The following is a 24538-nucleotide window of genomic DNA, read 5'->3' on the forward strand; positions in this document are numbered from 1 at the left end:
ATGATGAGGGTTTTAGACTGTAAGCCCAACTAGTAGGGGCGAGGCAATTAGTCTCTTAAAACACAATATCTTGTCCAAATCCCCCGGATACATGCACTACCATGTAAGCAAAGAAATATCCTTGTGATTGGCCAACAAGGAGGCTTGAACTCAAGACCTCCAAGTTATCTCAAGTTCGAATAAGTTTTTAGTCCAATTCAAAATAATGAACAACAAAAATGCAAAATATCTCCACACAGAAGAAGAAGAAAAATAATAATGATAAACTAACTTGAAAAAAAAAAAAAATTACTCAATTGACGTGGAATGTATGTAAAAATAGACTATTTCCTTGTGTATCTCAAGGAAAAAAAATCTATGGTTCTATGCACATCCCATGTCAGGTGAGTATGCTTTTCTCGAGTCAGTTTATCACCACTCGAAAAATAAACCTCAATTTTGTTGTCAATTGTCATAGAGGGTCACGAACAAAGGATCTTTAAAACATGGCCTTTAGGGATGCAACCTCATTCCAACTTCATATTAGTGGAATGGATCTGATCCATGAAGCCCAATCCATTTATAATGCTAAGGCCCAAGGGTGCCAATAGGTTGGTTCTTAAAATACTTAGAAGAGTCGTGATTTTTTCACTCGATTTTTTTTACTCGGTCGGTACTTGGATGATGTGGTAAGGGCACAAAATTAAAGAAAAAAAAGTAAAATTATCTCCCTTACAAGTAAAAAAAACTTTTAAGATAGATTATATATTTTTATCCCCCCAAGGGTTGGCTTAGCAGTAAAACACTAGGGACAAGGGATTGCTCCCTCTGGTTGTGCGTTCGAAATTAGGAACTCCTCTAATTAATCCTATTGCACATTGGGAAACTTATGTGGGATTAGGGCGTGCCACCTTAGGGACTTGTCCCCATACCAAAAGGGTGTCAAAACACTGGAAAAAAAAATCCATTTCAAGCTTGAATTCTTAGTTTATAATATATAAAAAAGAATCATACTGAAGTGGCCTCAAGATTGGATTTTATATTGTACATCTTGACGTATAAGTGGATAAGAACCACAGATGCTTTTTCACTTGTATCTCGAAAGCATTTATGGTTCCCATACACTTTCACATCAGGGTGTGCGATGTGAAGTCCAATCTTGAGGTCACTTCATCGTTATTCTAAAAAAGATCCATTTTAAGTTTGAATTCTTAGTTTAGTCTATATGGTATTTCGAAGAAGTTGATGTAACTAATTACTCTAAAGCCTTCAATTATCTATATCTATAATATAAAAAACAAAAAAATTATCGTTTCTGGAACCAAGATTCAACATTTTGGTTTCGGGTTCGATTATACGAATTTAAAATTCACTAAGGCCCAACCTACAATCTCGGGTACGGTTAAACGGGTGTCCATTCACAAAGGCCCAACATCCAATATATTGATGGAAGGTTTCTGATCTATGTGGACGGATAGTAAGTATGAGGCTACTTAATATGGTGCGTCGCGAGTTTCTAAATCAAAGCCTAACACTATATAAAATGAAGGAACCCTAACTCTCAATCCCTCTAGGGTTTTGAGAGAGAGAAAGAGAGAACGAGGGACGAAGGAGAAGTTTTGGGGGCGTTAGCGAAACTCAAACCCTAATTTGTGAGTCTTCTCTCTCTCAAATTTTAATCTTCCGATTTAGATATAGATTATGTGAAACTCATACTGTATTACGTGCTTCGTTATTTTACGAAATTTATTTGCCTGTTTGTGTTTTCGATTTCTTTAGATCTCTTGAATCAGATTGTAGTCCGTACGAAAGTTATCGAAATTAGATTTCAAATTTCCTCACCTTATTTTTTCGGATTCTGACCATTTTTTTTCCTCTTTTTTGTATTTAGATTTAGATCTGTTTTTTTTTTTTTTTTACTTCTATTTTCATTTCTAGGATGCTTAGCTTTTGCGATTGAATCAGAATCCTTGATAGAAGAACACTAGACTTATGAAAAATCCCTTTTGGAGCGACTCTCTGGAACTTATTCAGCGGTGTCTCCTATTATTTCTTGCCACGTAGAGGGATCTTGGCAATCCAGACCTCTTCACTGAAATTGAAGTATTTGAATTTTTAAAAAAATGGAAGATGAGATAATCATGTGTGGCTCGAGGAAACCCATTCGCTTAGTTTCATTTAGATTTCAATTTTGTATCTTTTGCTAATGTGTGAGTTTTGGAAAAACTTCAGTGGTTAATGTTGATGAAATATTAATGGCACAATAAGAAATGGAATAAAACACAAGCTACACGATTTATATTGAATAGTTCATAATGTGGTCCGAAAGTGCGTTCAAAAAAGAGAGAAAATTTCTTGAATTTTGCATAAAATTATTTATTTTTTACAATGATTTTAGGTACTTGGAATTTGGAAACACTTGGACATAATTGAATGGGGAATAAGATTTGTTCAGTTTACCCCAAATTATTAGGAAAGACTTTGATGCCGACGATAATTTGGGAAATTTTGGAAAACATACTATGAGGATCTTTGATCCTCCGCCCAATCTTTACTATAACTTTGGTAGCGACAGACAAGTGTTGGGATGCTCGCGAAATTGTCGTATTCTTGTTGTATGATTACCTTTTGTTATTCAAGTTGCATTTTAATGTTGGTGATCATTTTACAGAAGCAATGGCCGTTCCTCTGCTCACCAAGAAGATTATAAAGAAGCGTGTCAAGAAGTTCAAGAGACCCCAGAGTGATCGAAAGATCTCTGTGAAGGTATATGTTACCTATTTGGTTTACATTCACAAAAGCTCTATATTCTTACAGGAATTATGTTATTTTCTATGTGTTTTATGTATGCTTGTCTGACTTATGTAAAAACTGAACTTGCAACCTCAAGTCATACTTTTCTGAAGAATAATGCTGAAGTGACCTCAAGATTGGACCTCACTTCGCACACCCTGACGTGAAAGTGTATGGGAATCATAGATGATTTTCCTCAAGATACAAGCAAAACATCTATGGTTCCTATCCACTTTCACATCAAGATGTGTGATATGAGGTCCAATCTTGAGGTCACTCCATCACAACTCTTTTCTGAATTGTCATTTTTTTGTTGTTGTGTGAACCATGTGGTTAGTTTGGGAAACAAGATGGGCACCCAGGGATTGCTTGTAATATTTTTTGGCTAACCATACCATTTTGGGGAAATAATGCCATGTGTTAACTTGGATGACTACAGTTTGGCCCGATTTCAGTAGAAGGATGTACATGATGGATGGAAAATCTGATCAGCCCATTGAAGTTGCAGACTTTCTTTCTCATGATTTATGCACTATTATTTATTTAATCCTTGAAACTTATAAAAGAACTATTTAATCGTCGAGTACTTGTACTAATTCTAATAACATGGTCTAGATGTTCATTGATTAGCTTTATTGTCCCCAATGCTATCTTTTCTTCAATACACTGATGTCTTTAAAGTTAATGCTGATATTCAATTTCTCGAGCCAATCAGTATTTGAAGTTTTAGTATTCAATAGTTTAATTCCATCATCTTGCGTGTTGATATGATATTTCCAAATCGTGGACTGATGCATCTAGAGTCTGTTAAATGATTCATCTGTGGATTATGTTTCGTAAGTCAGTCAAATGTGTGATTTAGGTACTGGTATGTGATTACTTCTCTTTCTGTTGCTTCTTTTATGCATAGTTATATACTTCTTGGATGGGGAAAGCAAACTAATGGCAGTGTAAATAGTGTCATTGGTTGGAAAATTGGTTAATCTTACTAACTGGAAATAGTGCAACTCGTTTTATGTCGAATTGTTATGATAACTGATCAAAATGGTTGTTGAATGCATGTAATTATGACAGGAAAACTGGCGTAGGCCAAAGGGTATTGATTCTCGTGTAAGGAGGAAGTTCAAAGGGGTCACCCTCATGCCCAACATTGGTTATGGCTCAGACAAGAAGACGCGCCATTATCTTCCTAATGGTTTCAAGAAATTTCTTGTGCACAATGTCAAGGAGCTTGAACTGTTGATGATGCACAACAGGTACATGGTTCCACACCTTATTAAATTCTTTGGGGGAAGAAAAAAAAAAAAAAAGAGAGAGGATACCATAAGCAAACCCATATACATCACATGCTAACAATTAGTGATACCTGACCAGGACTTACTGTGCGGAAATTGCACACAATGTTTCTACCCAAAAGAGGAAGGAGATCGTCGAGCGTGCTGCACAGCTGGATGTCGTTGTTACCAACAAACTGGCTAGGTTGCGTAGCCAGGAGGACGAGTAAACCCTGGGCAGTTCAATTTTGGTGGTCTTTTGTGCCCTAGGCACAGGGCTCGTTTAATTATCTGTAGGAATATCAACTTTAGTACTCCAAAGATATTTCTTGTGTGCTTGAAATTATTGGGACCCCTACCCTTTGAGTTTATTGTTTGGTAAGTAGTTGAATTGTTTTGTGTGAGTTTATTGATCGGTAAGTAGTTGAATTGTTTTGTTGAGACACTTGTGCTTAAAACCAGTAGATTACGGTATCTGTGATATTGCCCCCCTACCTCTTAAGGGTGTACTACCCTGCAATATCCAGAGATACGCTCCCTTATTATATGCATAAATTTGCTATCAAATCATATAATTTACCTAGCATAATACTAGGAAAAGATTTGTTAGGGTATCTTCAATGGGAATGTTATTATCCTAGGGTTAGAAAATTATAAATTCATTTTGAGTGATTCTCTTATTTTAAGACACAAGGAAACTTATTTAATTTTAGGACACCTATTACATGAATTTTTGTCTATAATAATCTATATTATGATATTATTGTTATTGAATTTTGTGCAAATTGAAGAGAGATTTTCCATTACTTGTAGAGATTTGAACCCTAAGGGTGGTTTTGTCAATGGATTACCACCTCAGTAGTCTATGGCACCACAGCCCTCTTAAGTTTCTTAGAGAAATATTTTTTTTAACATTTCCAAGGTTTTGAATATAGGCAGCACCTAAACTTAAAATTGAAATTAAATGTGAAAAATAATTATTTTTTAAAGTTAGAATTTTATGCTCTACAATCATGTGTTTTTAGGCCAGAAGTTGAGCCCGTAGTCGGAATCCAAATTAGGGCTCCACAATTGATGACATGAGGCTTGACTTTGGTGGTCTATGAAAGATTTGACAAAATAGACCGAAAGACCTCATCTTCAATGTTTAGGAGGAACCCTTGTTTTTTTTTTTTTTTTTCCTTCTATAAATTGACAATGAATTTTCCGATTTTTGTTGGTGTTTGAGCCCAGCAAATAGTGCTCATTTTGTTACTCTATGTAACCCGGATGATTCTCAAAAAGTACCCTCCAGACCACAATATTAAGAGGATGTTTCTCCTTTTCAAAATACTCACTACTTTACAAATTCTGTTTTTCTTTTAATAAATCTTTTCACAAGATTTTGCAAATTTTACTCATCAATAAATCATTCAATTAGATAACTCTTGTATTAACATGATTTCTTTCCTCTTTTTTTAGTACAAAAATAGTGGAGAATCAGTGTTTACATATTTAATTACATGCTTGCCCTTTGTTTCTACCGTTGAGGACTTTACCACTAAGACAACAAAAGCTAGATGTCTTCCCAACATTGTATTTCAAAACAGTACCGGGTTATTTATTTGAGCATTTTTTAATATTGATCACCAATTGTAGCTTTAGATCATTTTTTGGGCATTCATGCCTTGGCTGTCATTGACTCTTTTATGTAATCGCCTTTCTTCCTCTTATTAGGAATGGCGATATCCGAAACTGAGATACCTAGCCATCTTAAAAACTTAACCAAAAAATTTCATAAATATAAATAAAGGATAAAGAGCAGGTCAATGTAATATGAGTTGGTCGAATGCCATCAAAAGTCCCAGCTCACTAGGACTTGATTCTAACTAATGCACTTTGGGAAAATTTAAATAAGAGCATAATTGTCTGTTCATTTCTCCAACTGATGAATAAATTGAGGTGATTCAGATTTTCGTGTCCGATTCCATATTTAGATTTTAGATGGAATCAGATTATAAAAACTGGTTTCCATAAATCTCATTTCACCACAATTTCTACTATTTGGTTTTTGAATCTAGGGTGCATCATCATTTCAGAATCTAAAATGTAGGAAACACCAATTATATGAAACAAGTCCTGCATCGTTTCTAATTTTAGTCGATATCTATTTTTAATTATGGAAGAATCACTTTTACAATCCAATCCAAACATAATCAGATTCAAAAATAAGTTTATTCGCAGAAATTGGATACTAAAATCAATTCATGGGCAATAATCAGTTTTCAAGAATACCTATCAAAGACTGTCAAAACTTCAAATTGTTTCCAAAGTGAAATAGCCTTCACGTTGCAAATCCCTCAGGAAAACAGAACACTTAAAGTTAGAATCATGAAAAAAAAGTAGAGGATATGGCTATTTTCCTCATCTAATGTAGTAGAGGCAGATGGATATTTCCACCTAAATGATCGCCCATTCTTGTATCCTTATTTGAGACAATTCACATTAGGAGTACAAAAAATGGATTGAGGTACTACGAGCGGATATGAACACACTAGAACTGATAGAAGATATGGCTCTAGACACAATTGAATACAGGAACATGACCTGTTCAACCAACTCTAAATTGAGGGACAATGCTTAGGTGATGATGACCCTTTAAAACATACTTTTACAGGCAAGGATTTCTAGGAATTATATGTCAATGTCCTGAGCTTATATGCACAAATATGAAAGAGTTTGTATGGTACTGATATGAATTCCAACGCAATTTTAGACACTATACCAATAAATAATGGGAATAGATCTTACACAAAATCTCAAGTGATAGAAATAATTTCACAACAACTATTAAGTGGTAAGAATTGACACTTGGTTAATGGAAAAGGACACAAAATAAGACATTGAAGTAGACCAAGGTCAAGTAGCTTCTTACCTCAAACTTGTGATTCTTCTCCTCTTTCATCACCACTATAATATATTATGTATCTCCTTTTTATATGCTGGTTGCTTCAGCATTTTAAAGGAGATACCCTTATCTTGATTTGGAGGCTTCAAGCTTCTCCAGAGGGTTCATTGGATGATGATGCATCAGTCCCATAGTTCCACAGATGTTTTAGTTCACCTCTCACACTCCCCAATATAACAACAAGCCCTGCATGATAAAAAACAGAGAAAACAATATGTCGTCAGTGAACAATATGGAGCTTTCTCCACTATCAGAGTTGAAGACATGACTATTGGCATAATGCATTTCATTACCTAATGTACATGGCACAAGGTAGAGAAGTGCAGGTTGACCATGCCCGTCCATCAAATATAGAGCAAGATATGTAAGTGCGAGGCCTGCAATAGAGAGAAGGAGCAACTCTCGTCAACATAAAAAATGAAAAAAGACTTACAGTTCATCATTCAGGTGGATATAAAGTTTCAAATAATAGAAACTTGACATTTAACATAGAAATGTATGTAGATAAGCCTATAAAGCTTCTTCGGAACTAGTTGGCACTTGTAGGCCCAGTGGGAACCCTATTTATTGGGTCTTCAGAAAGCTTATCTAAAAGAAATTTTGCGTTTGAATCTTCTTCGGGGCATGTTAAGATATAAGGAAAGGGGGAGGAACAGTAGCAATGATAGAGTCAAACCCATGTCTTAATTATGTGTCGCTCTTAACTAGTTTTTATTTTTATTTTTATTAGTAGTGTGGCTCTTAACTTTAATTATAAGCAAGTCAATGGTTGTATCCTCACATTTTCATGCATAATTAAAACACTTCTCTGGATTAGCCTCATTATGCAAACCCTTTTACTACCCCTAATGACTAATATAAATTGCATTATCTGAAGAGTGGCTTACATGAAACGAAATGCGGTTCAACAAAACTCTAAATCAAGTAAAATATGTCAAGTTAGTTGGGCAGGAATGGTCCAAGCCACTTCACCTCAATTGTATATTTCACTTGGTTATCATCGTTATATTATTGATTTGTATCGTCATTCAAATGCAATGGTGGCAAATAATCACATGCATAGAAACAAGAAGCGAAGAAAGAACAACTTATGAGGAAAAGAAAAAGGAAAAATGGGTATAGTGACCCACCAACTCCATAGCCAACTGTCAACCAAAGAAAATATCCGTTGAAGACGCCTTTCTTATTTGATCTGTCATATCTGCATCACCCACCAAGTAAGCCCCTCAAAAATACAAACAAGAAGGAAATGACACAAAAAATCCAAACCAACCTAGAATCAAATTATAACATCAACAGATATGAGAAGCCAATAAGGAGAATATATATTACGAAGTATAACATTTTGAATTCCGTGTCTATTTCGGTCAGCCAAGAAATGGAAATATTTCGTAGAATAACTCTACTAATGTGGTAAGTAATATAATATTTGATCTGTCATATCTGAATCTGCTAAAATCAGCTTGTTTCATCGAATTGCAAGGGGAATTCATATATTTCACATGATTCTGTACAAGAAAATAACTGTTTCAAAGGAAAGTACTAAACAAAATTGAAGGTGCCAACTAGCTAAGTTGGTTAAAGACTTAAAGTCTGAATACTGATACCATGACCCGGGTTCAAAATCCACCTTCACCAACTCATTACTAACCACTAACTTGCTTGCATATCAAATAAAGTACCAAAACAAGTTTCGCACAAGCAAGTTTATAATACAATACCTGAAAGCAAATGAAATGAGCAAACCAGGGAAGAGGATGTCTCCAAACCCAATCATATCGTACCCACCCCAAGGATCAAAAAATCGAGGGATTCTCAAAAGCATAGGAATGGCTTCTCCACCACTATTGTCCCCACGAGCAACCTATAAATCAAATAAGAAGACATGAAAAGAATTTTCAACTTGACTATTATAACTAATCACATGAGCATTTTTTTTTTTTTTAATAAGTAGACACATGCTCATTTTAACCATTCTGCATTCCTCTTACGTTATATAGAACAAATTGTGGAACTAGAAAACCAACCATGAAGAATAAGCACACAATACATAAACTTCTAACTGTTGGTCGTCTTAGATCGTTTGTGCCCAGTCGATTTACAATCTACAATCTAAGGATCCAAAGCCCCCTCCAAGTCCAAGGTAGGGTTTTATTTTTCATTTGAGTGGTTGTATTGGATAAACTTCTAACTGCTACGAAGGTCATAGTTGATTTTTGTTCCATGCGCACAGTAAGGAGGGGGATCCGTTAATCACCTCCTCATACACTTTAATTTCACTTGCACAGCATAATCTCATTTTTTAACTCACTCAAACCTTAATTGGGTTCTCTCATAGTCTGTGAAAGTGGTATACAATAGCCTTATCATCAAAATGGAAAATCATGGGAGTTTGATCCATGTTGTTTATTGAGGTGAGGCCTTTAGAAGGAAAGGAACATGCAGATCTTCGCAAAGCCATCATCAGTATTTTAGTTCTCCTTTTCTTTTGGAGTAAGCTCTTACAAAGTTCCAAGGCTTTTTCATGGAGGATTTTCACGCCCCTCATATGTTGTAAACATGCAATGTAAATTGCTTTCTCATTGAATACATAAATTCCTTAACTTTTTATTGTTACTGTTATTATTATTATTATTATTGGTGAAAAGTTTTGGTGTTTGGGCAAGGCTGTTCTTAATGAGATCAGTAGCACATGGTGAAGGCAGCTCTTTAACCCAGGTCTATGATATCAATGCCCACAGACTTTACCAACTAAGCTAGTCGGCACCTTATAAATCCTTAACAGTCCATACTTTCTTTTTTTTTATAACCAAAATTTTATTGAAAGAGGACAAGGAATCCTCAAAGGAAACACACAACAGCAGGAGCACAAAGCAAACAAGAATTTAAAAAAAAAAAAAAAAAGACTCAATTCCATACTTTCCATGGCCAAATGAATTGTATTTTCTTAATCTCACTCTTTTACCCACACTTGTCCAGCTTGATATGGAACCCTAATAATAGTGATGGCATACATGGGTGAGAATGTCTCTTGCAGGCATAGAAGTTAAAGTTAATCCTTTTTATCTGAGCAAGTGCCTTTTCCTTCCATGAATTAACGTTCAAACTAGAGTTTCTTTCTCTTCACTCCCTAAATTTGTACCTTTAATTTCACAAGATAAATATTGAAATGGGTTGCACATACCACATAAGCATCACAAAATTATTGAATTCGAGGGATTTTACATCTATGAATCATAAGATATCTCATAAAGTCAAAGTGTTTCAACCAGCTTATGTCAGACCTATTTGCTCTTAACCAATGTCTTCCAGAAAATGGAGAAATTCAATTTCCAAAAGCGTGATGAGGGTTAAGTTAGATGCGTTCTAGACCAACAAAGAAGCCTGGTCAATTTTGTTTGAAGAATGGCTAGAAGAACCATGAGGTGTCATTTATTGTATCGATGAGCAACAATGGAAGGTTAACACCGTGCCTTAACATCATTATCATCAACTTAACCTTATCCCAAAAATCCTGGTCGGATAAACAAATCATGTTCCTCCATTCATTTCTGTCTAAAACCATGTTTGGTTAATTCAAGAGTCTTCAAATCAGTAAAATCATGCTTTACGTAAAACAAATTATTCATCCTTACAAAGAAAATATGAATGTTGCAACTCCAAAAAGATGAGACATTCCAGGACCAGGAATTGAAAGAGAAAAAAACATGAATGGTTATCATACAAATTAAAGTTAAGAGAACAGAAGTTTTAGGACATACAAATTAAATAGAACATGGAAAGCCAAAAGAAAGACAATACAGTAGCAGAAAAGGATGGCAGACAACAACTAACACTACATTTTACATAAAAAATCCCAATTCATGGTGAAATTCCTTAACTTTATAATGCATTTAACTCTGAATTTCATGAGCATATGTCACGCACTTAACAGCAAAAACTCATTCTCTAAAATGCCAGAACAGGAATAAAATTGACCTGGAACTAGACTTACCGCAATCATAACACTTTCATGGAATATAAGTGGTGATATGAAGACCCAAAATATGTCGTAAACAAATGCACAGCAAAGAAGCACTGAAGCCACCTGAAATAGGAAACAACAATCAATAGATGGGAAAACATGAATAACTGCAGAATAACAAATCATATATTTATGTACCTTGATATTTGGTAATCGAGCCATTTGCAATACAGTGATCATCAAACAGATACCCTGTCAACAGGAAATGTAAGTTTTACATGATATAAACAGGCTGAAATGGTTTTGTGCAGTATCTCTGCCAAATTACTATATATATGATGAGAGGCAATGATAAAGGAGTTTGAAATACAGCAAAAGGAGTGCTTCTGAATTTAAACCAAACTTTTTTGTTTTGTTTTGAGAAGTAAAAATTTATCTATTAGGAAAGCAACTGAAGGCAGTCGAGGAGGCTGGCCTGCAAGCAAAACACAAAGAAGACTCGAGCAAAGGACTAAATTACAAATCCAATCCCATCTAACTAAGAAGTCTTCAAAAACAGACTCCTCTGAATTCTTTAATGCAAAATTGCAAATAACGTGGATCTTCAAGAAGGTCCGATTAACAGGTTTAGTAATAACTACTAAAAAAAAATGATGAAGTCACATTTTTTTTTAGTTCTGGACAAAATTATTAATAAGGAGACAAGCAATGAAAAAGAAATATTGCATTAAGGAAACATGTGTGCAAGAGAAAATGGTAAATACATTAGCCGGCTGAAAAAAGAAAATGTATTGGATTAGGGACATGCTTAACATTAACTGTTAAAAATGGAGATCAACTAACTCTAGTAACAGGAAGTGACTTGAGAAGTTGAAAAAAAACTAATCCTCCTACGAGCAGGACTCTAGCATGCAATTCCCATGTTCTTATGAGCAGAAATAGAACACAATATTCCCACTCTTGCACCTGTTTCCATTTAAAAAAAATTCTCTTGTTATTCATATTATCTACAGCACATTGTTTGTACTCTTTTCTTTTCATTTATGTTCTTTGTTTCTTTCCTTGAAACAAGATGACATGACATACACATGTACATGACTGCACCGGGCAGACTCCCTACACACTAGACACGATATCAAAATGGGAAACAAATATTATGTACAGGACCTTAACACCAAGCCAAACCAGACCACATCCGACAATATTGTGCCCATGACCAAGCCAACAATGGTTGTGCCCTGGCCAAGCCATGTCAAGCAATGCGGCGCCCATATGCCTAGGCTGTGCCCAACCTAGTCTTATTAAATTCATGAAAGAGAGAATGTTTCCAAATTCATTAAGTTTCAAAATGATTTGGTTTTGTCTCAGCATTTTTGTTGACCAAAATGAGATTTTGAACCTTGGCAGAGGCATTTGATAGGGAACAAAACGAAGCATCCAGATGTCACTTGTGAATGCACAAGGTGGGTTCACTGATTGATCCAATACTTCTTGAGCTCAGAGAAGACAACATGTTCAGAAGCCCTTCAAGAAGTTTGCTGAAATGAGCAACAGAAGCTAAAGCCGGAAGAAGAGCAAGGGTCAAAATATAGAGGTTATAGATCCTTATTCATATCCAGACTTTTCCTAGTAGATGAGGTCCAACTAAATCTAATCAAAGGAGGGGGGAGGAAGAGGTTAGCAGCAACATCAAAGGTTCTTCCTATTCAACCATATTCCCAACAACACGGCAACATAGAGTATTGGGACCAAGTCAGGACAGAGAAACATAAAGTAACTTACAAGAATATCTTGACCGATCCAAGCATATGATGCATGCTGATTTGCTGCCCAGAAAATGGCAAAAGCCAGACAGAATGGTAACACCACAATAGACAAAACTGAAAGCTCCCCAAGAACGGGAACATTTACAGTTCTATTCCCAGAGTTCTTGAATATTCTGGTCAGAATGCAAAATAAAATCATAAATAAATAGGGAGAAGAAACTATGAAAAATATAATGTCAAATGTTGAAAAACTTGAGCATAAAAAAGGATTCACATAGATCTACCTTAAAATCAGTGCTACCAAGCAAGCATGCATTCCCTGAAAAATGGAAATAATTTCCAATGAGAATCAGACAGTGCACCTATCAATTTCTTATGCACTATAATCAAGGACCAAGGAGGTTTAACTCAACATGAAGATATTTTGAAAGAATTGGACAACAAAGAAAAGTTCAGAAATTAATCAAAAATGTATTAAAAAAAATGCCCTAAAATTTAATGAAATAGTAAAGAAAGCATTATATCAAACACCCATTTTATCCCAAAAGCATTTGAAGTGAAATATGCAAAATGAATAGATTTACTAAATAATGATGCAACTATCTGAATGATTGAGAATCTAGAGCAAGAGTTGTTGGTTACAAATAATATTTCATATAATAACTTCAGAGTTTTTCCATAGAAAAATGACCTATGACCGAATTCGCACTAGTTTAAAATGAAAAGAAAGGAAATTAGTGTTTTCTCTCTCTCTCTCTCTCTCTCTCTCTTTTTTTTTTTTTTTTTTTTGTAATTTCACTGTGAAAATACAAAAGAAATAACATTTTTTTTATAAGTAGAAATTTATTATTGAAGCAGCAGAATACAAAAGAGACTTACAAGGCGACCGAGGTGACCAACCCAAATAAAGCCCCTAAGAAGCTACCAAAGTCTCCCAACGGAAGACAAAGTTTTCAAAGAAGACTCCCTTATAATCTGGATATAACTTACACCAAAAAATTAAAGCCCCAAAATGTTTACAATAATCTCACGAAAATTTGAGACCACCCCTCTAAAGATCCTCCCGTTCCTTTCCAACCATACTCCCCAACAAATGGAAAAAGGAAGAAACCTCCACAATGTGTGTTTCCATAGCTTAAATTTATTTTTTACAATGTTTACATGAACTTCTACGACATGTTTCCACTACAAGAAGGACCAAAAGTCTAGTTTGACCAAAAATATTTAACTTTGGGTATATTTGCACATCTCCCCACCGCCCACACACACACACAAAAAACATAGAATTACATATCAGGTAATATATTCCTAGTTTTTTTACATTGATATGCATGTGTGTGAATCAATACATGTATAATATTTCTAATAAGGGATATTTGAAAAGTTTTCCATAGAAAATGAATAAAATGCTCTCTTTATCTAAAGAGTAACGGAAGGAGGTGACCACCAGAATACAACGACCTAAGTGTTTAGGAAAGACTTCATTTATGTACAAGTGTTTAAGAAGAGCAAAGAGTTCAACTAAGGAACTAAGTTGTATTTTGGCTACAGAGATAAGGAAGAGTGAATAAATTATTCATCATTGTGATAGAATGCATTTCTCCACATGTGAGAAGCGGCAGCTTGTACAGAATCTATCATTCATATTTTATCACATAATAGGGATAATAATAGAATTAGCTCTTATCATGGACGATCAGCATAGTAAATCTTGCAACAAATACACCCTAAATGATGTTCATGTGTAACTGAATGCATATCTGAAAGAACTTATATACCTCACTGCCACCAATGCAAAAGAGTATGATCAGCAGCCAAACGAACCAAGATGACATAAAAAAGTATAGTAGCACTAGAAACGTGGATGCTGTTATGACAAAAACTACAGCACCCTTTACATTAATATCTAGGACCTCTTTATCAGAATCATCTTTCACAGTTGCAGCACCGGAAGGTTCCTAGAAAACAAATGAGAGAAGAAATTTAATCAGTAATAGCACTTTTTTCATCAGATAAGTTACTTTCATTATGTGAAATCCAAGAGCAAGAGAAATCAAACAATTTGGATGACAAGTAATACTCTTGGATATGCATGGCAAAAAATCAGAAAAGTAAGTAATGATGCAGCAAACATCAAATTTCTAAGGCTAACACCAGTTAAATACATTAATCATGTATTATACACCATTACACTGTTTCAAATAAAGCTAATTCAAAAGTTTATCCATTTGGACATAGGCATAAGAATTAAAATATTATTGTGCCGTCAAACTTGGTGTAATCAAGTGTATCTTTAGTACTTCTGCGTATCAATGTGAAATTTAAATTTATTTAGAAAAATGGTCCAACCAGCTTGGAATGTTTTGGTTTGCCTCACCATTATTTTTTCCTTTATTTCATGAATGCATAGATTCCTTTGAAGGTTTATCTTGATTTTCAATGGACTCCTAAGGACCCCAAATACAAGATTTTGAACCTTGCTTGCAAAATGATGGACGGAGGAACTACAACTGCTCCAGAATGATCTTACTAGAATATTACTGAAAAAAAAATGAACTCTGAGGCATGTGGGTTTTAAGACTGACTTTATCGTCCTTCTATGAGGCTTCTTGGTTTCATATAGCTAATCACATGCTTAAGTATAAATATAGGTTCAAAAACATGTAACACCCTTGTTATGGAAATATTGTTCTCTCACCATGATCTGGACAACCACAATATTCTCACAACACACTGAAACTCCATTTTGGCTCCATGTCAAAATCCATATCGCACTCACATGGCACAAAATATTAGGACTCCCCCCATTCAATGAAGCTTTTTCATGTCAAAAACCATATCGAATTCACATGTCCAACATTCTATTCGAAACATACAATTTTTTTTTTATGTATTGCACGGTCAACATTAAATACATCTATATAATAAAACACAACTGCAGGGCCCACTTTGTTGCAGTTGTGTGGGGTATAAACGTCCCATCCACTACAATTTTGTGTGAGACAAACATCCCATCAACTATAATTTTGGGGTCCACTTTATTTTCATTACTCTTCACCCCCTCTAGCTTTACTATATTTCCTCCTTTACCCCTTTTAACCCACTTTATTGTTTTTCATCTTTTACCGCTTTAACTTCAATTTTTTTTAATAATATCCCTCCAACTTTATTTTTTTCCATTTTTACCCCTTAACCCAAAAGAGGATGCCCGTGCCTACACGGGCGAATTCTAGTACATATACATACATACATACATACACATATATGGTTGTGTGTGTGTGTGTATTAACCATCAAATGGAGGTTGAGATGACCTTCCTGGTACAAAGAAATAGAATTTAGAGAGAGAGATCATAGGTATGTACTCTCATTACAAACCAGACCTCATCTGGACACGAAATCCTCAAAAAGCTTTCATGTTCGTATATTGCATTGTGGAACGTGTATCTATGTTACGCAGAATAAAAAACTATGTCTTTCATTCCAGGACTTAAATTTACAGTGAGTTAGGGATCGGGACATATAATGCCATGCAAAATCTATACCATGAATGTATAAAAAGGTATTTCCTGGTGCAATCTTACCAAAATAATGCCAAGGGCTCTGAAGGAAAGAAGCACATGTTACTGGACAGATGTGCATCAGAAAAATTGAACACTAAGGTAAAAGAAAATGAAAATTTTTATGCATCTAATATCCATGGTTATAGGTGCCTGTGAATGGCTAAGAAATAGCTTAGATGCAATAATCATTCATATGGTCATCCACAGAAAATGTGTTACTCATCATGGTTAATATTTTTTACCAAAAGTTCTTTTGGAAAATCAAAACAAATAATGCTACACAGATCAGGCTCAATAGTGAATAGTTCATCAAGATTCAAGAGAACACGATAGGGCAAGATGAGCAGATTTCAAAACAACAGTCAAGGGACAGAAGTATCACTTAATACTTCATGTCCAAGGATATTCAGACACATTAAACAAGTAATATTTTGCATTTAGCAAATATTTCTATGTATTATAACATTCTTTGTAATGTATAAACCAAACCTTTGGTGTCAATTGATCATAAGGATCAGCATGCTGCTCACATGCAATAAACTCTGACCAAAGAGAAGCACAGATAATGGTCCCAACAGCCATTAGCCACAAGAATATCTCTGAGGCATCCACAACCGGTTGATTTGGAGAATACAACAGAAGCTCCACTATATTGAAAAGCATAGCGTCAGCAGATGTTTAGCAAAGCTTGTGGAAGACCAATAACCCACGTGTATGTCAAAACCAAGTAAAACATTTAATAACTCCACATATGAACTCAATTACTAACCCTTCCCTCCAGCTTTCATTGCTTTTCTAATAGTCTCTCCTCCCGACTTAGGGATCATCACAACAGGAATCTTAATGTTTAGAGAAGTATCATTGTCAGAACAAACCATTTTGTAAAGATCTGTAAAATAAAAATTGTGAGCAAAAGACAGATCAGAGATCCCACAAAGAGAAAAGAACTAATAGATAGCATTACAACTGAAGAAAACACTCCAAAATCCCTGGAAGGTAAGTACATAGATGCATAAAAAATGAGTACCTTCATTGTCATTTATCACCAGTAAGCCAGCTGCACCTCCTGCCTGTGCAACTTCTGCCTTATCTGTGAAGGCACAATCTCCACGCGTAGACAAGGCTATAGAATTTGATAACTGCAAAACAGACAGCTTGTTCAAAAACAAGAATTAAAAGTGAAGAGAACAACAAATTAAGAAAGAAATAGAGGATTAGAACTATAGTGAAGCATGAGTGGTCCACATAAATCTGTGTAAAAGTCAGAATCTATGGTGGACCTCCTAATCAAACCTAAATTGCATATGCAATCTGAAGTGCTATGTGACCAATGCAAACCAATCAAATTAAAAGGAAAAGTTTATAAGACTGCATTAGTAACAACTATACTTAGTCAAGTTGAATGTTGGGCGGTCAAGAAGCATCATGTTAGCATGATGACGATGTTAAGATGGATGAGTAAAAAGACCAGGAAAGATAGAATTAGAAATGAAGCACATGAGAAAATGTAATAACTCCAATAGGCAATAAACTAAGAGAAAGGCAATAGAGATGGTTTGGGCACATACATGATAACTGAACGTTGATGTGAAAAACTGACCCTTAAGTGTCGCATATGTGTTAGCATGCAACAATTTATATTTATCCTAGTTTTCCTAAATCGTTGTTTATGGTTATATAATGAGTTTTGAGCATCATATCATGCTTTTTATATTATTTTACGATACATCAATTTATCTTTTCAACGGATTTCATAGCGTTTCCATCATCATCAAGCCTTATCCCAAAACCTTGGAATCGGTCAATGTTTTTCCATAGTTTTTGAAATTTTTATTGTGATCCCATAAACTTCTATGACATGTTTCCAATTCCAAAGCGACCAAGGTCTAATCCAACATTGAAGTTAAAAACTTTGGCCACAAGGTAAGCTTCGAGATGTAACAATGTCATCACCAGAACATAGCAACTCAGTTTCATCAACTTTGTGAAGCATGATAAATTTAGCCAAGCAATCCTTACCAAAAAAAAACCAAGCAACTTCTAGGTAAAATAACAAATATGCACTTGAAACTTTGAGCAATGTCTCGTGATATGTACTAGAAAGATTGCACAAGCCCAATCTGACAATGAGAAAATGACCTTTGAGGAAGAACTGGTACAACAATTTAAGGGATTTGCAAATGTAGCAGGCAGTTTAAGTGCGTTGTCAGCATTACTTGGCAAGGATGATCCAAATCTAGCGCTTAATCCAACTATGCTTTCACCTTCAACACCATTCACCCAGTTCTTCACCTTAACCTGAAAATTGAATTCAAATGTACATACAACTGTAAGAAAGCTAAAAACAATTTTAAGAATGCATAAAAATTAGGTAACATATAAATAACCTAATACATGTTTTTGTCTTAAGAAAATAAAATAAAATAAATAAAAAACATATAAATTAAATTGAAAAAAAATATATGCACAAAATATAGTTCAGGCTTTCATGATGTTGCTCACAAAAATAACAATGGAAGCATCACATAAATATATAAGTAGTGGAAAAGAAAATATATGAAAAGGGCATACTACAGAAAAATAAATTTTAACGAGTTACAATGGCAGGACTACAGCTGCATTCACAATGAAATGACAAGTTGAAAAAGATTAGAACAACCATCCAAAAAGAATGATATAATTATCAGGGTTTGCCATTGTTTACTGGTTAGTTCAGGTTGTGGTGCAAAAACTAGAAGTTGGGGAAAGGAAATGTAGCGTTAAGGGGGCCTAACCATGCCGCGTTAAGGGTAGTATGTGGGCGTAAGTAGGCCGAGGCCAAGCAACCTGTAGCACTTTGACTCCTCACTCGGGGACCAACTGTTGCAGTCAAAATTCTATACCTCGAGCATAGATCAAATATCAACAGTCTCTTGAAGCTTCATTAAATGAATGCTAGGTAAAGAGGTCCGTGTTCTCAAATCTTGTCGGACCTAACTGTCACTAATTTTTATTTGAACATCCGATAGGAAAGTTTATTCAAAAATCGACAACTGCAATTTCATGAATTTTTGGGAGATTATAATGTTATGGATGTCAAAAATACTTTGAGAATTTAGGTACATTAGAAATGATATTTTGGTCACACTTGGTATAGCTGCAATTGAACGTAAATCACCGTAATCGAAAAGTTTTTCGGAATTCTACATTGCATAATTGCTTGGTAGCACCGCCAACAGGTGGGCCCAACCCTAAAACATAATGAAACAATGTAAACAAGAGAGGAAAAAGTCAATGAATTTTTGCTGAGAAAATTACTTCAAAAAACATCTTAGAACTCATTTCATGTTCTCTTTCTTTCTAACTTTTTTTTGTCTCTCTGTTACGATCTCACTGGTGTACCTACCTAGGTCATGGAAAGGGTTGTTGAAATCAAGGGGTCGAAGTGGAGTCATCTTGTGTGTTGGTTGGGATTGAAGGGAGAGTTATGAATTTAATCCCTCATCGATTGAGTGGACGTTCAAAGCCTGGGCTATAAAGACAAGTTTGACCCTATCTAGTATGACACATTTTAAAGTCGTGCGAGGTAAAACCCAATAGGGACAATATCATGTTGGGTAGACGTTCAGAGCTTGGGATATAAGGGGAAACCTTGACCCTATCTGGTATAACACGTTATAAAGTCGTGCGGGGTAAAACCTAATGTAGATGATACGACAATGGATGTAACCTAATAAAAATCATTCAATAATGAATACCATACGATCCTCTAACCTAATAAACATTAGAAGAAAATCCATTTTCTTCAATTTTTTTCAAAAAACTCGTACCATTGAATTGGTGGATACCAATCAAACCTCTAACCCTAGAAATCCTAGATCAAAAACAATTTTCTTTGATCCATATTTGGTAAAACCTTGATGATCTCACAACGGATTTTAAGGAAAGCCATAAAAAAAATCATTTAGGCCTAGGTGATGAGAAATCCTCATATTCACTATCATTTGGAAAACCTCATCTTCATCAAACGACCTCTCGAGCCACTCTTGATACTTCGAAGATATGCAATAAAATTGAGGTGATCAAAAGATGGCCTTGGGAGATGGTATCGATCCTAATCCTAGTCCCCATCCTCCACTGTCACACCATTTAGGCAAAACCTTGAAATGTGATTGAACTTTCTATGACAATCAGTCATTCGATGGAAAAAAAAAATTGTATTATTAGTCCTTCCTTCATCTATCATACCATAGGCTTACCTGTAGCTAATCTCCTCCAAGTCTGACACTTTCTCAAATTCTACCTTATTATCTTCTCCTCATGAGATTGCCAGTCTTCCTCCTTCCTATCCAAAATTTCAATTTTTTTCGATAAAACTGTCTTTTTCACCTCAATCCAACCAAAATACTATTTGTATTACTTTAGATGAATGGTTAAAATTTGTTTCTTAGCTATCAAATTAAGTTTTAAGATTTTATTTTCCTATAAATAGTTGGTTATGAGTACATGTAAGGAGGACTTTGATTGAGTAATAGTATCTTGATAGCTTTTGAAGTTTTTCTAATATTGGTTAGTCTTGATGTTCCTTAGGGTTCACTTGCGCAGAGATTTTGATGGGTTATATCTTGATTCAACCACCATGAAAAACTAATTTTAGTCTTTTTACAGATTTTTATGGTTTTGCATCAAAACTAGTCTACTTCTCTTAGTAGCTATTGCTTTCTCCAACATCACATACTTTTAATGGACTGAATCTGAACAAACTGATGCACTCCGAAGGTAATGAAGCTTGCAAGGATGGCCCATGTTCAAAGTTGCATAATATCTAAAATAGCACTCGCATCTTTTGGCATTTTCAAAAATAGATAATTGAAACAAAACACAATGAAGAGTTTGGACTGAATAATGATCAGCGTTCATATTAGGATGTTGTAAAATTTTACATCTGCTGCCAACCCAATGTTAACCTCCTCCTATAGACAGTTTTGGAACTGACAATGTAGTGTGAAAGAAAACATAGACAGTTTTGACTATAACTATCTATCACAAATTATGTATCTTCTTTGCACTAAAGAGCAATTTATGAGTTAGTGCTTATACATGGAAAACTCCAAGATAAGAATGCCACAATTATCGGGACAAAACTTCATCGTCGCCGTCCTCTTCTATTCCTTAGCCCAATAGTGAGGTCATCAACATGAATCATATTTTATTATTCAAGTCTATCTTGAGACACATTCAACCAAGGCATGTACATATCTTTCTTGGGACCTCCATCAACACCATTTTTGGCTTTCCAATCACACTTTTACAACCCCAAACCTGCACAAAAATGCCTTTTTCCACTGGTTCTATCATTGGTCTTAGTTGCACTGAAGCCAAAACATCTCTAGAAGCTTCTCCATCCTTTTCACCATATCAATTAGAATCACAAACAATAACAAATAGAGGATAGGACTACATAGAGCTCTTAATAAAAGTGAACCCGCCTCCTCTAGAGAGAAAACCTATTTTCCATGATGCTAATCTCCTTCCAAATAAAGCCTTTCGATCTGTTCTCAAACCCCATAGATAATCCCAGATAAAAGGCTAGACAGACTCCCCCACATTGCAACCCAAGTTCTCTGCTCTCAACCCTAATTTTTCCAACTCTCCAACACCAAACATCTTGATCTAGGAAATGTTAATGCAAAGTCCCAAAACCACCTCAAAACTCTTAAAACAAACCTAAGATATTCCTCAATTTCAATATCTTAATGAGGATTCAATGTTTCTCTCCTTCTTTAATTCGGGATTTTCAGACTCTACATGCTTAATTCAAGCTTCAATTTTGTAAATCAGATCCACATTCAAACATAATCCAAAAGCAAAAAACCTAGATCCGAAACCAAATACGTAACAAAAACCGTAAAATTAAACACAATTCGAAAATCATCAACATTAATTACAATTTCAAATTAATCCGATTCGCATACCAGCTGAAATTTATTGTTGCAGAAAGGAGACTTCGGAGCGGAATCATCATCACGAGAGACATCATCAGCGATCGCAAAGGAGAGAAAATTTACAAAGAGGAATAGATGAACAAGGACGAAGAAGAGACGACGAGTCCTTGCAGAAGACGCCATGGACGCAAAGATCGAGAGATAGTTAGAGAGAGGTTCTTTTGTGATTTTTTCTTCGCGAATTCTGTGAATCCCGCGCGAATGCGGTAAGGCTCTTTTTCTCTTTTACCGCATCGACGGAGAATGAAGGAACCGCTGATTGTCTTTTATGCTTTTTGAGCAATAACAAACGATATGGAATTTTGGATGGCGTCCTCTAATTAATCTCAGTAGAGACTAAAGAAAGGATTTAGAATTGAGTAATAATTTTCTGCCTCCCCCACGTGGCATACTCAAAATACTCGCTCATGATGTGGCATGTTCTCTAACCATAGATCTTTTGCCTCGAGATACTTATTAAAAAATATTTGGTTCTAGCACATGCCGCGTCAGGAGAGTATTTTCAGTATACCACGACTCTTTAGAATTACATACAAAACCCTCCACGTTGTGGTGAATACATGAGATACCCCTGTGTTTTCAAAATGATTATCTGCCCTTTGAAATCGGTCTTTTCTCGTAGACTTAATAAATCGACCTCGTTTTCTTCCCTCTAAGGTTTTTTTTTGTTTTTTTTTTTATTTAAAAAAACTTGATTTTTTCTTTCCAAAACTGGTCTGTTGTTAGTCACAACAAAAAAAAATTTGCTAAACAAAACCTGGGTTTTTCTGCAAATGATTAGGGGAAATTATTTAAAGGACCCTGACGAAGGGATTTCTTCTTTAAAAAGTCCTTGAATTTTGGACTGTAGCTCAATAGTCCATTTAGTAAACTTTTTATTTCTTTATGGTCTCTCATTGTTGTTGAGGTCGACATTTTTTTTTTTTTGTTGAAATCGACAAATTTTCAAAAATATTAAACTCAACAATAAAAATCGATGCACTCAACATTGGTAAAACACACTCGATTTTATTTTTCGAATATTTTCGACTAAAATACATGGAAAGATCAACTAAAAACTTGGCATAACAACTTGTCTAGATGATTTCAAACCAAAAGAATCATTCTTGATTGATTTTCATCAAAAACCAATTTTTTTTTCATGAAAACGACGAGTTCAAAAAGTAAGGGCACATTCAACGTTTCAATCATGGGAAATATGGAGAGTGAGGTTGAAGGACTGATTAGAAAGAAAAGTTTTATTATGTGGACAGTTAAGAGAAGGCTTCAAACTTGAAGGCTAATTAGAAAGAAATCCCTCTGCTATGATCCTTTAAGTAATTTTCCAAATAATTAAAGTAAAGATGATTTTTGCGGGAACAACCAATGGTGGTTTGGTTGGAGATAAATCTAAAGAGTCATGATAAACTAACACGTTAAAACCAATGCAGTGATGACGTGACATGTGCACAGAACTATGGATCTCATTCTTCGAGATACATGAGAAAAAAAGAAGATTTGTGGTCTTGCGCACATGCCATGTCAACCAAATCAATTTATTATTAGTAAAATCTAAATCTGCATATGTAAAAATGTGTACTAAAATAATGAGTCGGGGTAAATTGACACAGTTGATGTGGCAGTACACGCAATCATAGATCTTTTTTTTCGAGATACACAATGAAAAAGAGCTAGGGTTTTGTGCACTCACCACATCAACTGCGTCAATTTTAGCCAGTCAAGTTATCATTAGTCTAAAATAATAATTAAATCAACGATTCAAGTCTTCTCAACTTTAGGTCAATTCATTGTACATAAAACCCTTATGAAAGCAAGCATAGAATTACAAATAAGGAGTAATAAGAGGTAGGTTCAAATGTTGTTTTATTTTTGTGGCTCAATATATTTTAAATAAAAAATGGAATTTAACCAAATTAACATAAATTAATTTGTTCTACAAATAAATATATAAAAATTTAAGTAAATTAAAATTATACTTGTGCTCGAAGTGTTCCAAAGCAAGCATAGTATACTCTATAACATTAAATTTTATACATAAATAACATTAAAAACAATTCTTTAAAAGACAAAATAAGTCTTAAAGTGATATATCATATAACTTCATGTCCAAATACATTAAATATATTTTGTATGAGCTTGGTTTCTCTCTCTACTGTTTTATTTTGTATAAATCAAATCATTTATCTCTTTACCTCTGTCATTGTTGATTATTTCCATGTGAATCGAACAAAAATGAAATAAGAAAAAATATGTGTCTCCATTTATTAAA

General features: G+C 34.8%; 2 protein-coding genes across 4 annotated transcripts; one reads left to right on the forward strand and one right to left on the reverse strand.

The window, feature by feature from the left end:
* Positions 1-1483: 1483 nt before the first annotated feature.
* On the forward strand, positions 1484-4450 carry LOC147401943 (large ribosomal subunit protein eL32z). Its single transcript, XM_086443434.1, has 4 exons — positions 1484-1631; positions 2651-2745; positions 3847-4028; positions 4147-4450. The coding sequence occupies exons 2-4, from the start codon at positions 2656-2658 to the stop codon at positions 4274-4276; spliced, it is 402 nt and encodes a 133-aa protein (XP_086299560.1). The 5' UTR covers positions 1484-1631; positions 2651-2655; the 3' UTR covers positions 4277-4450.
* SPPL3 (SIGNAL PEPTIDE PEPTIDASE-LIKE 3) lies at positions 4312-22565 on the reverse strand. 3 transcript variants are annotated; one of them, XM_086443432.1, is made up of 14 exons: positions 22240-22563; positions 18425-18583; positions 17313-17424; positions 17055-17174; positions 16775-16932; positions 14502-14681; positions 13008-13042; positions 12740-12896; positions 11156-11209; positions 10988-11080; positions 8715-8857; positions 8124-8194; positions 7287-7370; positions 4312-7179 (listed from the first exon to the last, which is right to left on the reverse strand). In XM_086443432.1, exons 1-14 carry the CDS (start codon positions 22390-22392, stop codon positions 7079-7081), a joined length of 1620 nt encoding a protein of 539 aa, XP_086299558.1. In that variant the 5' UTR covers positions 22393-22563; the 3' UTR covers positions 4312-7078. The 3 variants fall into 3 exon arrangements, with proteins under 3 accessions (XP_086299558.1, XP_086299557.1, XP_086299559.1); XM_086443431.1 differs by having other exon boundaries at positions 10988-11209; positions 22240-22565; XM_086443433.1 differs by lacking the exons at positions 4312-7179; positions 7287-7370; positions 8124-8194 and adding an exon at positions 8346-8436 and having other exon boundaries at positions 22240-22565.
* Positions 22566-24538: the final 1973 nt, after the last annotated feature.

The sequence above is a fragment of the Akebia trifoliata genome, chromosome 5, assembly GCF_017979445.1.
Source record: "Akebia trifoliata isolate Shusen 1 chromosome 5, ASM1797944v1, whole genome shotgun sequence".
Taxonomy (NCBI): Eukaryota; Viridiplantae; Streptophyta; class Magnoliopsida; order Ranunculales; family Lardizabalaceae; genus Akebia; species Akebia trifoliata.

Bases quoted from the DNA above. Each gene is read 5' to 3' on its own strand.
- SPPL3 (XM_086443431.1), bottom strand. From the start codon at position 22,392: ATGGCGTCTTCTGCAAGGACTCGTCGTCTCTTCTTCGTCCTTGTTCAT. The intron at 18,584-22,239 runs GTATGCGAATCG...TTCAATTTTCAG, and splicing joins GCAACAATAAATTTCAGCTG to GTTAAGGTGAAGAACTGGGT. The intron at 7,180-7,286 runs GTAATGAAATGC...TTTATCATGCAG, and splicing joins CCTTGTGCCATGTACATTAG to GGCTTGTTGTTATATTGGGG.
- LOC147401943 (XM_086443434.1), top strand. From the start codon at position 2,656: ATGGCCGTTCCTCTGCTCACCAAGAAGATTATAAAGAAGCGTGTCAAG. The intron at 2,746-3,846 runs GTATATGTTACC...TAATTATGACAG, and splicing joins ATCGAAAGATCTCTGTGAAG to GAAAACTGGCGTAGGCCAAA. The intron at 4,029-4,146 runs GTACATGGTTCC...ATACCTGACCAG, and splicing joins CTGTTGATGATGCACAACAG to GACTTACTGTGCGGAAATTG.